General features: G+C 41.3%; 1 protein-coding gene across 2 annotated transcripts in view; it reads right to left on the bottom strand.

The window, feature by feature from the left end:
- Positions 1-827: 827 nt before the first annotated feature.
- Positions 828-15,239, bottom strand: part of SUPT3H (suppressor of Ty 3 homolog (S. cerevisiae)) — a 389,319-nt gene continuing 374,907 nt past the window's right edge. Inside the window, exons 11-12 of one of the 2 annotated variants that reach the window (XM_010863087.1) lie at positions 3,264-3,349; positions 828-1,230 (exon numbers count right to left, since the gene is read on the bottom strand). In XM_010863087.1, the coding sequence (XP_010861389.1) occupies positions 3,308-3,349 (42 nt within the window). In that variant the 3' untranslated portion in view covers positions 828-1,230; positions 3,264-3,307. Of the gene's footprint in view, positions 1,231-3,214; positions 3,350-15,239 lie in introns of those variants that run through there. The other variant, XM_010863085.1, reaches the window with a different exon arrangement.

Genomic DNA, 15,239 nt, shown 5'->3' with positions numbered 1-15,239 from the left:
TCCATCCAATGTTGCTGCAAATGGCATCACTGTTCTTTTTTATGGTGAGTAATACTCCATTGTATATACGCACCACGTCTCTATCCATTCATCTGTTGATGGACATTTAGATTGCTTCCATGTCCTGTTTATTGTAAACAGAGCTGCAATGAACACTGGGCTGCAGGCACCTTTCTGAAGTATGGTTTTCTTCAGATACAGGCCCCAGAGTCGGAGTGATGGGTCATACGGTAGCTCTGTTTTTAGTTTTTTAAGGAACCTCCAGAGTGTTCTCCCTAGTGGCTGCACTAATTTACATTCCCACCAACAGTGTACGAAGGTTCTCTTTTCTCCACATCCTCTCCAGCACTTACTGTTTGTAGATATTTTGATGATGGCCGTTCTGACCAGTGTGAGGTGATACCTCATTGTGGTTCTGATTTGTATTTCTCCAATAATTAGTGATGCTGAACGTCTTTTCATGTGCCTGACTTCTTTTTAAAAATTGATGTACAACTGACATATAACACATTAGTTAATTAATATCACAGCCCATCTGAAGATTTTAATCTAATGCTTGTGCTTTAGAATATGTCCATAATTAGAATCATTTAAAAAACAAGAGTTTGGGGGCTTCTCTGATGACCCAGAATCTGCTTGAGATGCAAAAGACAGATCACAGGTTCAATCCCTGAGTTAGGAAGATCCTAATGGCAACGCACTCCAGTATTCTTCCCTGGGAAATTCCATGGACAGAGGAGCCTGGTGGGCTACAGTTTATGGGATTGCAGAGTCAGACACGGCTGAGTGACTAACATTTTCACTTTCACAAAATAAGTTTAGGTTATTGTCTAAGATAAACATGCCATAAAGCCCTGACATGTCTTGGTGACATCTAAGGCAGATCCAGAATGGCAGAGTAGAAGACTAAGCTGAGAATTAGGGACAATGAGTCTGGTCTCTGGTCTGTCACAGCCACTGTTGAGTGACCTTGGGAAAGTCAGTTTCCCTCTCCAAGCCACCATTTTCCATCTGTAAAATGCGTGGATGTAGTCAATGATCTTTAAGACCATCTTCTACTCTTGACATTTTATGATTCCACATAATATTTTAATCTTGAAAGAACAATTTATTTAAGTCCCAATTTCTGAAACTTTCCTTTTATAAATCTTTTTCCCCCCTATACTCACTGCTTAAGGAAATTTTATTTCACTTCAAATTTAGCGCTGTGGAAAGAGTCAGAAAAAGAACCTAAGTGTAGACAAGAAAAAAAAAGAATTACAAATATTAATATTGAGCAATTACGGGGACATCTAGGCTGGTTCAGGACAGACATAAATGACCTTGTTTTATTCTAAATTCAGCTCATTGGCTTATGATGAAAAGTGAAAGGTTATTATATGGACTTACTGGGCAAAACCAGATTTTATAAATAATTACCTGTCAGACTGTTCAAGATAGACAAACATACGCCAGACCAACAAAAACATAGACCTGTCATATTTTTGAGAGAAATGTACGTTGAGTCTTCCTTCTCTGGGACTATAAGGAGATCAGGTAGAATAAAATGAAGGGGAAAAAACCTAAACCTTATATTTTCTGCCTTGTGCATACTTTAAAATGTATAATGTGGGACAGGAGGAATTTTGATGTGAAAAATCAGCTCCTGAAGATTTTATACATCTATGAGCCTGGCATAGAAACCAAATACAATAAATGCTGTCATTTAAAAAAGTTAGGATGTTTACTGCAAGCTTATAATTTTCTGTGATTAGGGACGCCAAGAAAAATAAGAATGATGATAAAAAGAAAAGTTTAATCATCCATTTCACCAATCACAGATGGAAGATCAAAACCCTTTGGCAATTTTTTGATATTATATATCTGTACTTTGTTGTTGTTGTTGTTGTTCTTGACATGAAGATTTCTTTCAGAAGGACTAACACAAAACAGGTAAATGACAGTTCACAAATGTGAATGAAAAAGTGAAAGTGAAGTCGCTCAGTCGTGTCCGACTCTTTGTGACCCCATGGACTGGAGCCTATCAGGCTCTTCCGTCCATGGGATTGTCCAGGCAACAGTGCTGGAGTGGATTGCCATTGCCTTCTCCAGGGGATCTTCCAGACCCAGGAATCGAACCCAGGTCTCCTGCATTGCAGGCAGACGCTTTACCGTCTGAGCCACCAGGGAAGCTATTGTGGCACAATCCCATTAGCTGAGCCTCGCTGTGATCTGGTCACAGCAGGAAAATCCTTCACGCTTCTCATTTCTATTTTTATTAATTCTTGACAAAGGCTGTCTCAGTGTGCGTAGAAACCACAATAAAAGTAAAATTATGCAAAACTCATCAAGTGTGAAAGAGATAACTTCCTTTTTTTGCAATTCAAGTTGAATCAAGATAGGTATATTACTGCTATATTCGAGTTTGTTTCCAAGAGTGACAGTTCCTCATTTGCTGGAGAAAGTACAGATGTCAGAAGGATAACTCAGCTGCTAGAGCAGGGAAGGGCCCAGCCCACACGCAGGCTAGGTGCTAGCACTTTGGAGTGAGAAAACTGATCACTCAGCTGCCCTTCCACTGATTCTAACTGCTTGGCTTCTAAATCGGTATGGTGTGTGTGAGGGGTGGGCCTGGGGATCCAAGGGACAGGGGAAGGCGAGAAATAAAGACAGGAAGAGTTCTGTGAGGGAAAAAACACACCACAGGCAGATACTTGGAAAGTAGGGAAGACGCCATAAGAATGACAGATGTACAATACGTGGGGTGAAGGGAAGAAAAGATAGGAACAGACAGTTCATCGGGCCTATTAGGTCTTTGATTAGTCTGAGTTCATAAGGTGGACATGTGTCTGTAAAATACATGAAGATCTAGTCACCAAATGTCAGAAAGTAGAGTTGGTGGGACAGTGCAAGGGGAAATGTGACTGTCCTTTTAATTGTGTGTCCTTTGTCCCAAACCTGGATTACAAAATGCATCAAATAAAACACAGACTAAACACTGAGAAAAAAAAAAAAAAACACTGCTTTTAAGTTATGTGAGCTGAGAGCAGCTCTACTCCAAATTCAAATTGCAAAATTGCATTCTTGTCCACCTACACACCACCCTGAACATCCTGCCATTAATTGGCTAAATGGCCCATCCAGTAAACAAGACTAAGCGCTGAGGGGGCTGGAAAAGGGCTGGAGTCAGTCAGTTGATAGTCACAACAAACCAACCCACTCCCAAGGCTGTGGAGAGGGTAAACTTGTATTTTATTTTGCCCAAGGAGGGGAACAGAAATCACCTTAATATAACATTGCCTTTCCTGTTGTCGCAGTCCCAGTCACATCAGCAGGCCAGAAAAGCCATCCCGTTCCTGCGGTAGGCACTCTGTCAAAGAAGAAGAAATCTGCAGTGAATTATCACATCAAGTCAAAGCAGGAAAGGGGGCAAAAGAGCAAGCAGCACTTTCTTCCTGTTTTGGGGCTTGGCTGGCTACAGTCTAGTAGGGTGCTTCATCTGAACATTGCTGGTGGCCAAGCATTAGCAACTGCTCTGTTAAAAAGTCAGTGTGGTTAACAAGTGGTTAGTGATTCTATTTCGGGGCAGTGGGAGAAATGTAAAATAAGACATCCCATTTTGTTAATTGATTGGGCTTGGTTAGGCCAAAGACATGTTGTGTTGAATCTGTTTGTCCTTTAGAAACATGTGTTCTCTATTGGACATGCCCAGGAATCACTTCTAACTAAGTATCTTAATAGTCTATAAATTACTGACTCATTATATCCTTCCCAGGCCTAATTTATAGTCCCAGTAAAAAGCTATGGGAACAGATAGTAATAGAGGCCCCCTTGCCCAATACGGTGCTAGAGTTCTGTACATTATAGGCATTACATAAAACGTGAATCTTACACAATTTTATTATGCATAGATAGATAGATAGATATTCATGATGGGATAAAAATACACCCATAAAAGAAAAATGGGAAAATAAATACTAATTGTAATAATGTAATACACTCCAGCAAAGAAAGTAACACGGCATAATAATGTAATATACTCCATAAAGAAAGCAACATTTCATCCCAAGAGACATATTTTGCGTTTCAGAATTGGGAGAATTGGGCCACACAGGGCCTTCCACAATGAGACTCAGAGTGAAGCAGAACTGAAATCCAGGATTTAGGAATAAAATTCCTCTTTTCACCACCATAGTTTTCATTAGTTAAACTTGGACCAGCCACCTTCAGAGGATTTGTAACCCTCAATTAGATGAAATTTTTATATAATGTATTTTCAGAAAAATGTGAAAAAGACAAATCCTCATAACATTATGAATTTTTTGTTCTTTTAAGCTAATAATTCTGGGGCTGTTCTGGAGTATATAAACTTTCAGTCCAATAAATTTACCTTCAACAGCCATCTTACAGGAAATACAAAATAAGCTTTTATGATTAAGATAATGTTAGGAATGTGCGGAAGAGTTTAATTCTAAAAAATGATTATTTTTAATTATACAGAAAAAAAAAGAAAAGTAAAACCCAAGTTTTTGACAAAGACTTCTACCAACATGAGGTGAAACAAAAATGGTTTTCCAAATAACTTTCTCTTAATCATAAAATTCAACTAGCTTCAAAACCTTCCCTCCAAATCTCCTGCTTACACAGGATTTACTATGGTTGTCAGGCTTGGGAGCCCTGGTTGAAATTTCATTAGTGGGCTGTTACACAGTTCACTCTGGATCAGCATATCAAGGATGAGAAAACAGGCAGATCCGATAGAGCCCTTCTTTGGGGCTCGCTCTGTGAGCTCCATCTTAACAACGGACTTTCTGTGTCATAGGGCACTTTTGGACGGAAGCACACGTGCGAACAAAGGCTAGAAAATTCCAACTCGAGCTCCTAAGACCGTGCACAGGAGAACAGTGGAAAATGAGCTCCTTGGAGAGCCACAAATAACTTGCAGGAACGGATAGGGTGTCTTCCCACAACCACAGGCAGGGGAGCCTCAGGCCCTGAAATAGCCCCTTCCACCACGGCTGCCTTCGAGAGGCTCACACCAAAGTAATACTTTCTGCTTCTTACCCTTGATATTTCACGTTTTACAACCACTGTGACAACCTTCAACATAACATAATATTTAAAGCCCAGGGATGGTTTACATGGAGATAAACAGACCTGGGAGTAAAGCTGGATTCCTCTTCAACATAAATGGTTGAGGTGAGCCTTGCTTGAAAAAGTAATCTTGGCTCAGGAGAAGACCAAAGTTTTGGCTGAGCCCACCTGAGAAATTACCAAGTTTAATCTTTCCAGGGTGGGTGATATGAGATGGTTTACTCCAGTTGAAAAAGTCTCTTTTCACCTTCATAGGTGAGTTGATTAATGCTGTTTGCAAACAACTAAAAGATGACAGGCTTACTGAATAACAGAGGCCCTCAAGTTTAGTAAGAAAACCAAAGTTTAGAGCTGACCCGGATTTCTGGAATAAGTTCTTTCTATTCTAATTCTAAAATAAAGAAGGAACAAACAAGCATGTGTAATTAGTGAAGAGCAATTTCAGCAAACCAATCCCCTAGGGTCCTCCACCCTGAGTCACTGCTCTTTCCTTTTGATGTATAAAGGATGTATGTTGTCTGTCTGTGTAGGGCAATTATGGGAACGTCCCAAATTTGGCATCCCTTCCAGAGTAAGCAACTTGAAAGGAAGATGGATGGAGACAACTCATCTTTGTGTCAACTGTGAATTTCTCTCTATTTGTGCTGCGAATGCTGAAACTAAATTTAAACATTGCTTGGTGTGAGGGCCTTCCAGAGGCCACGTTCTCATGAAGCACTCTGCATCCCACTCACTCTCTATTGTTAGATATTGTGAACAATTCACAGACACTCTTAGTAAAACCCAGACCTTGAGCAGAAAAAGCCAGGACCTCCCCAACTACTGAAAAGTATAAATTAATTAATAACACAGACTCCCTCTCCTCAAACCAGCTCTGACTTGCTATATACCACTTAAGCTTCATTTCTGACTTAATAGAGCTCTGTTCTCAACTACTGTTTGCTTCCATGTAAATGTATTGAAAAGTTCAGATATTTTAGTATCTCTCAAAGTACCAGCAAAGAATATATGTATACATATACATGTGTATATTTGTGTGTGTGTATGTATGTGGCTTCCCTGGTGGCTCAGATGGTCAAGAATCTGCCAGCAATGCAGGAGACCCCGGGTTTAATCCCTCAGTCAGGAAGATCCCCTGCAGAAGGGAACAGCAACCCCCTCCAGTATTCTTGCCTGCAGAATTCCATGGACAGGAGCCTGGCAGGCTATAGTCCATGGGGACACAAAGAGCTGGACACGATGGAGCGACTAACACTTCCACATATATATATATATATATACATTATGTATTTTTATTTTATTTAAGGACCAATTGTAGTTCTTAGGTCTTTTTTTCTAAAATTGAGTATCAAGTTAGTCCCCCGTTTTTGACATTCTTTTTTATCGATTCAGCTCCAAATTATGACCTGTTACTGGAAGCTCAATCTACCTGGATAAGCAGACACAGACTCTACCTGCTGCACTGGGCACTGGTGGGATGTTAACTCATAAGTGTGACCTTTAAAATAGGAAATTAAAAAGTCTGTGTGTGCACGGGCAATGAACAAACTAGGGAAAACATTTAAATCCCAAACTGGTTTACTTCTGCTTTTATGGTTCATCATAATTGGACATTTTAAGGAATACAAATTAACATTAAAAAGGCAAAAGTTAATAAATATCTTAAGCAAAAAGAAGATAAATATGCTACAAAGCATACCCTGCAGTTCCAAGTTGAATATGATTGTGTGTATACGTGTTGTTTCGGAGAAGGCGATGGCACCCACTCCAGTACTTTTCCCTAGAAAATCCCATGGACGGAGGAGCCTGGTGGGCTGCAGTCCATGGGGTCGCTAAGAGTCGGACACGACTGAGCGACTTCACTTTCACTTTTCACTTTCACGCATTGGAGAAGGAAATGGCAACCCACTGCAGTGTTCTTGCCTGGAGAATCCCAGGGACGGGAAGCCTGGTGGGCTGCCGTCTATGGGGTCGCACAGAGTCGGACACGACTGAAGCGACTTAGCAGCAGCAGCAGGAGCAGCATATGTGTTGTTTGTGCCAGTAGCCTAATTAGTAAGACTTTAATTACAGATAAAGCTATCTCCTTCAGTTCAGACCTACACATATTCTCACTACTACACTTCCTGATTTACTCTGCTTTTTAAAGTAAAATAAAACAAGAATTTCATTGTAGGGACTAACCTCAGCAAGATGGCAAACTAGGAGGTCCCAAAGCTTGTCTCCCCAACAAAACAATAAACAACTACAAACAGTCAAAAAATAGCTCCGAATTACAACAAAAAAGTATGACTATACAGAAAAGTGTAGGAAGCATTTTATTTGCATTATTCACCCATGCCAGTCCAGAGCAGCTCAGTACAAAGAGTGACCCTACCTTGGAGGCATATCATCCCAGAGGAAAAGGAAAGCAGGAGATTCCCTGCAAACCTCCCCTCCCCAATGCTGTGGACGTTTGCTACCAAGCACCCCCACAGTCTTTACCAACAAAGAACCCAGTCATCAAGCTGCATGGAGTCCCACTGCTGTGTTTCCTTGCTGGGGCTGGAGCTGTCTCCCCTGTGCCTCACTCTCTGGGATCATGATGCCATAGCATCTCACCATTGATGGGAGTGAAGCTACTGCTGCTCTCTGTGCCCTGCCTCCAGGGTTCTGCAGCTACTATCAGCGGGGCCCAGATGCTGCTTTCTGTTCCACTCCTGGATTCTAAGTCATGGCATTGCTTGCCATCACTGGGCTACACTGATACAGCTCTGCATTCTACCCTTTGGGTCCTGAGTCATGGCTTTGACCTGGCACTGCTGAGGCTACGCTGCTGCTGCTCTGTACCCTGTGCCCTGGAGCCAGAGGCAGGACTTTGACCCACCATCCCCAGGGTGTGCCGTTGCTGCACCCCCCAGTTGGTGCCACTACTGTATCTCCCCATCCTGGGGCCACAAATCACTGTGGTGAGTCCCAAGGACTCAAACTGGGGCTCCATGAAGACGTGCACACGCCTGCACTTCAGGCACTGGTGCACCAAGACCAAGGTACTTCCCCATGCGCCTGACTCCAAAACCCCGGCTCCACCGCCACTGAGTGCCAGAGCACTAAATCTGGCACCAAAAAGGATCCCTTTGGCTAGAAATTCCCCCAACAGGCAAAAAAGGAAAACCTCCAGCAGCCTCTGTCATTGAAGACCCCAACAGCTGTAGATTCCACTGTCACTGGCAGGACCTCTGTGGTCTGGGCCACTGCAGAGCCCTGCAGTCTTTGCCAAAGTTGACCTCAGCTGCTGATGGAGCTGCCTGGAGACTATGCCACTGTGCTTTCCCCAGAATCAGAGCTGCTGAACTCCAGCCAACCAGAGATCTCACAGACACTTTCAGGTGAAAACCCTCCTCTTCCAGAGTCAGTCTGAAAAGGCGGAAAAGAGATGACTGCTCCCTCAAATGTGCAAACATCAACGCAAAGCTCCTAGAAACAGAAAAAGCAAGGAAACATAACACCACCAAAGGAGCTCAGTAATTTTCCTGTGACTAAGGCCAAAGAAACAGGTATCTGTGAGGTACTTGCAAAATAATTAAAAATGATTATCTTAAGAAATCATTTGTCTGTCAGAAAGCTGACAGACTGAGTTGTCTGAGTTCAATTCAATGAACTCAAGGAAACAATGCATGAACAAAACGAAAAGTTCAACGAAGAGACAGAAATCATAAAAAAGAGTGAAACAAAAATTTGGGAGCCGAAGGATGAAAAATGCAAGAGAGAGCTTCAAAAACAGACTCAATCAAACAGAAGAAAGAATGTGCCAACATGAAGAGAGATTTTTTGATATTATCCATTAAGAGGAGAAAAGAAATAAGAATGAAAAAAGTGTGATAAAAGTCTGTGTAAATTAGGGGATATTATTTAAGTGAAACAATATAGTCAGCTCCCATATGTTAGTCACAGAGCAAGGTTTAACAAACTTAAGAACACTGAAATCCTATCAAGCGTATTTCCCAAACACAATGAAACTAGAAATCAATGATAGGAGGAAAGCCAGAAAATTCACAAATATGTAGAAATTAAAAAAACCCACCCACATGGACAAACAATGGGTCAACAAAAAAGTCAAAGGGAAATACAAAATTTCAATATAAACAACAAAAAAAGCCCTATAATATACCAAAACTTATGGGATGCAGCAGAAGAAGTTCTAAGGGGCAAGTTTATAGTGATAAATGCCTACATTAAGACAAAAGGAAGATTTTAAATAAACCTAGCCTTATATGTTATATAACCTTATATGATCCAATTATCCCTCAATAAAGCTGGAAAAAAATGGGGAAAAAAAATCTCATTATAGCAGGTCTCAAATTCACTTTTAAATACTTCATTTCTCAAAGGTCTAAGACAGAAGATTTTTGTCCTATTATCTGAATTCTTATAAATTTGCAGAATTTGATCTTAACAACTCTACTGAGTTCCAACTCCGTGTAAGCCACTATGTGCTTGGTGGTACGAAGGCCTCGAAGACGAGTGACACGGCTCCTGCAGCCACTGAAGCTTCCAACTGGATGTTAACAGTTTAACCGCCACAATTAAAATGCATTGACAGGTCATTTTCAAGGGTGGGGAAAAAAATAAGGCAGGCTTTTTGTTTGCTCTTCTACTTTTAATCACAATATTTAATTTCAGATAAAAGGCATGAGATTTGTATATTTCTTAAAGCAGGGGTTCAGTTCAGTTCAGTTCAGTCGCTCAGTCGTGTCTGACTCTTTGCAACCCCATGAATCACAGCACGCCAAGCCTCCCTGTCCATCACCAACTCCTGGAATTCACTGAGACTCATGTCCATCGAGTCAGTGATGCCATCCAGCCATCTCATCCTCTGTCGTCCCCTTCTCCTCCTGCCCCCAATCCCTCCCAGCATCAGAGTCTTTTCCAATGAGTCAACTCTTCACATGAGGTGGCCAAAGTACTAGAGTTTCAGCTTTAGCATCATTCCTTCCAAAGAACACCCAGGGCTGATCTCCTTCAGAATGGACTGGTTGGATCTCCTTGCAGTCCAAGGGACTCTCAAGAGTCTTCTCCAACACCACAGTTCAAAAGCATCAATTCTTTGCTGCTCAGCCTTCTTCACAGTCCAACTCTCACATCCATACATGACCACAGGAAAAACCATAGCCTTGACTAGACGGACCTTTGTTGGCAAAGTAATATCTCTGCTTTTGAATATGCTATCTAGGTTGGTCATAACTTTCCTTCCAAGGAGTAAGCGTCTTTAATTTCATGGCTGCAGTCACCATCTGCAGTGATTTTGGAGCCCCCCAAAATAAAGTCTGACACTGTTTCCACTGTTTTCCCATCTATTTCCCATGAAGTGATGGGACTGGATGCCATGATCTTCATTTTCTGAATGTTGAGCTTTAAACCAACTTTTTCACTCTCCACTGCAGGGGTGGTAAATATTAAAAAAAAGTACTATACTTTTTAAGATTGGATTATGAAGTATTCAATACTTTCATGTCCATATCTAATTTAGCCATTGCCACAACTATTAAAAATAAAGGCCTTATTATTCTCCTTTTTAAAGTGATATGTTTAATGAGTGATCAGTAAATTTAGGATTCAAAATTCAAGACCTGTATTCTTTTCATTATACCATTGTCTTACACTAAACAAAAGAAAACAACTCCCCACCCCCCAAAGTCTAGCTTAATTTATCCCATCTAGATTACTGTAGACATATCTGTTCTCCTAGTCCTAACAAACTCAAGTCTTGCTAAAGGTCACTTAAATTAAAACTGTACTTCAAAGATTTAAACTAGATTAGCTTGGCACAATCCCTGGAGTGCAGAGATGGGACCTTAATCTAAATCATCTTCAGTTTGGAGGCACTCTCAACTAGTGCTTATTTCCAGACTAATTTAAAGGTTAGTATATAATAATAATAATAATAAAACACTGTGCGTCCAAATAACTTGGGGGAGCTTTACAAAAATAACAGATACTCTGGCTTCACTTCTTTCAAGTCTATTGGTCTGAGTGGAGTTCGGGTTTGGAACGTTTTAAAAGCAATCCAGGGACTTTCCTGGTGGTCCAGTGGTTAAGAATCTACCTTGCGATGCAGGGGAACGTGGGTTCAATCCCTGGTCGAGGAACAAAGATCCCACATGCCCTGGTGCAACTAAGGCCACAGGCCCCAACTACGGAGCCTGTACACCACCACAAAGATCCACATGCCGCAACTAAGGCCTGAGGCAACCAAGTAAATAGATACATTTTGAAAAAAAATTCTTCCCTATGACCTAGATGCACAACAAGGGCTGAGAACGATGGTGGAGTAGGTGAGTGCACCATGAATAGGACTCCAAAATGGTTTTGTCAACAAATAGAGAATTGTTTCAGTCTGTCACGATCAGACAGTATTTCATAATGGGAATCCTAATCTTAGCATTTAATACAGAAGAAATAGAAACTAAGGTTTTCAACTGCTACATTTAACATGGATAACCAACACGGACCTACTGCACAGCACAGGGAACTCTGCTTAGTGTGATGTGGCAGCCTGGATGGGAGGGGAGTTTGGAGGAGAATGGATCAAGTATAGGTGTGGCCGAGTCCCTTCACTGTTCACCTGAAACTATCACAACCTTGTTTGTTAATCAATTCTACCGCAATACAAAATACAGTTTTAAAAATTGAGGTTTTCAGACGTGCCTCTTATGAAGACAGCAGATGGGCTACCTGCGGCTCTCTCACTTCTGACTGGGGCCACGTGCAGACCAGTCACTGTTCTTCCCAGGAGCTGGGATGCTGCTGTGACGGAGCATAGCCCTGCAGCCCGCCACACCACGTTTAATTCCATAACGGCAGAGGGATTTGGAAGCTAAGCCTACTAAACCACATTGAACAAGTCTTTTGCTTACATCTAAAATCAAGGAACAATAAAACTTTGGAATTGGGAAGTGTCTTTGAGAACTCCTCTAGTCCTATTCCTAATCTAACAGATGAAAAAACTGCTGCCCAGAGAGAGACACACAGACCTGTGGGCACGTGGCGGATAACCCAGGACGGTTCTCATTCTGCCCAAAGCTGTATGTTCAGCTTCTCCGACCTTAATGGGGAAAACAGATGTCGGGGGAAAAATTGTTTTTCCAGATAAAGAATCCTTGGGAGCAGAAAAGTTAAGGGGCTGGAGGGAGGGAAGGACTTCATTGTCCAAAACAGGACAGCTGAGTAGTTAGAACAAGACACGCCATGATGAGCTTTCAGTGCTATGCTTGCCTCTTTGGCATTCTGATTACCTCTCCCTTGGAAAATCACTTAATATCCCCGAGTGCCCCCAAAATAGTTTTGATAAATAGATGAACTCTGTAAATAATTAAGATCAACCTGGCTGAAAGGTTCTGTGGCAAAAGCACGCACCTTTAGAAGCTTCACGGGAATGACACACCATTTATTTGCGCTCAAGTCTTTCTAATAAGTCTGTGTTCAGTGTCTGATTTAGGGTCAAGCATACAATGTGGCCTGCCTGGGTCAGCTTGGAGTTGGCCAATTTGGGCTAAATCCAGGAGAGAAAGGACAATAAAAAGATTTGGAGCCTACATTCACCCTTTCCCAAACTACTGTTAACTCCCAATTAACTAAATGTAGGGTAGACTCTGCGTTTTGGATGATTTGCGGGCCACAGGAGCCACCCTGGTTACCAAGGGCCTGGTGGTTTCTCAAGAGCTCTCTTCTGCTCCATGGGGATGCGAGGGTACCGAGGGCAGAGGTTCTATGACTACTGGCTTGGCTTTGCTGGAGGATGTGGTGGGGGAGGCAGGGGGGTGAACTGAAAGCAACAGGCTTTCCCTGCATGTGTGTGCCAAATTGCTTCAGTCGTGTCCGACTCTCTGTGATTCTATGGGCTGTAGCCCACCAGGCTCCTCTGTCCATGGGATTCTCCAGGCAAGGATACTGGAGTGGGTTGCCATTTCCTCCTCCAGGGGATCTTCCCCACCCAGGGATCGAACCTGTGTCTCCTGAGGCTCCTGCATTACAGGTGGATTCTTTATCACTCAGCCACCGGGGAAGCCCACAGGCTTTCCCTAGTCTTTATTAATGAAGTTAACCTAAGTGTTCCATTTATTGGACTATTCAGTTGAGTAGGGGCTGAGGGTATGTACCTCTCTGAATTTCATGTATAAAAATGTTAATTTCATGTATAAAAATGCTGTTTCACAAGACAGCCACATTAGCCCACCTCACTCCCCAGTTACTGTCAAGACCAACGGTGCTTTTATCTCCCTTTTTCTCTCTCTCTTCTGGCAGCAACACTGGAGACTACACCAGTTTGTTTCAAATTCCACGACCCCCATCAGCCCCAATTCAGCCCTGCCCTCTGTGGGGTCACTGGATTCAGAGTCCAAGCCCCCTCCCAGCTCCTTCACTTGCTGAAGGAGGTGACTGTGCCCTGAGAGGCATCTTGTTTTGCTTTAATACTATAAATCTTTGAACCCCTGGAGCTTCATATCAAAGCTATGTAATAGCTCTTTAAAAGATAAAATATGCCCCCTTTTCTTGCTGCCCTTGTGTCTGCATGTGGGCAAGAGATTTAATTACAATGAATAAAACTGAATGGTGGTCTGAGACTCTTAAAATCAAAGTGGGGATCATGGCTGAATTTCATTAGCAAACATAAATACAAATAGGCACATCTTGTTTGTACCAATGCCATGTGACTTTCCCCCTTTTGATAATTTCAATCTAACTCTGATAAATTTCAGAAAATCTAAACTGAACCATATGATGTATAGCACTGTAATATGCAAAGCTCTTCATTAAACATTTTCCTTTTTTGGGTACTTCCCCATGTTATAAATATCCTGTGAAAATCATGGAGGACAGTTTGTCAGACAGCAGAGCCTTGATTTAAGACAGTGGAGGGAGCCCTGCCCTCTAAATAAGAGGTCTTCTCTGGCTGGCAGAATGGGAAAAAGACATAGCATTAACTTCCATTCTATTCCAAGTAACTGTGAGCCTATAAATCTTACGGAATGTGTCATTTTATGCATGTTTTTGTCTAAGTCTGTATCATATTCTTCTTAAAAGTTATTTCAGCATTCTGGATATAAACATCTCTCAATTAAAATTAATTATTAAAAATTACCATTTCTAATTGCCCAAGTCATCTCAATCAAATTATATGAGAGATGTGTTAATTTCTTTGCTGTCATTGAGCAAAGTAATTACATGGTTGATGCAAACAGCAGAGTATTTTAGAGAAAAGTTTTTTGTGAATGTTATTTTTAGCAATTTTATATGAGTCTAAATAGAAGTGTACCATTTCTATGCTTAAACTATTCTTTCCATGATACTGTATGCACTTAAATACATTTATGGTAGTAATAATTTAATGGCAATAATATTAAGCTTTTTTTCCCCTTACACCTAAATTATAAACAATTAAAACACAAATTTCCAAACTATTCCAAGCTGCAGACACATGTTATGTATAAACAGTACCAAATTGGCAGAAGTTAGTCATCAAAATCCCCACGGCAGGCAGCGTTGGGGAGAGAGGTGCTCAGTATAACAACAGTTAATTCTTATTTTTCTTGTTTGATTCAAAGCTCTCCAGGAGGCAGGAAGTTACTATTTTATTTGTCTCTGTATGTCCAGGGTACAATCCAATGCATAACATATAAGTAGGTGCTCAATAGACAATCATCTAATGAATGAATGCATTTGATTTGCAAATAGCTTAGTTTCCTCTGGACAATGAGAAATGCTAACATGTATTCACCATGACAGTAGGGGCTGAGATATTGTCAGCTCCAAAAAAATCAGGTTTAGACTAAATACTTATCATTTCACCAGATAATCGTCAGCAGCAATTAGTAGGAAAAATAAATTAGTGACCTTGATAATTCAGTCATAAACAATGCTGCAAAGAGTCACTCTGATGTTAGTTCTCAGTTCCCACTGGGAGTGTTTCTGGCCTTCTCATTACTGTTATCTGCCAGGAGTAAACACTTTTGCATCAGTGGAGCCAACTGCCTTGTGTGCCAGAAAGAAAGAATCCAAGTCATCTAAAACAACACTATTGAATTGTTTTGTTGCATCGAAACACTTTAAGTTCCAACATTCTTTTACGGAAAAGCTTACAGTAGTATAAAATAATGTTCTAAAAGTCTTGGTTGGGTGGCAGTATT

Source organism: Bison bison, unplaced genomic scaffold (genome assembly GCF_000754665.1).
Source record: "Bison bison bison isolate TAMUID 2011002044 unplaced genomic scaffold, Bison_UMD1.0 scf7180017864487, whole genome shotgun sequence".
NCBI classification, from domain to species: Eukaryota; Metazoa; Chordata; class Mammalia; order Artiodactyla; family Bovidae; genus Bison; species Bison bison.
This window is presented reverse-complemented; position numbering and strand designations above follow the sequence as displayed.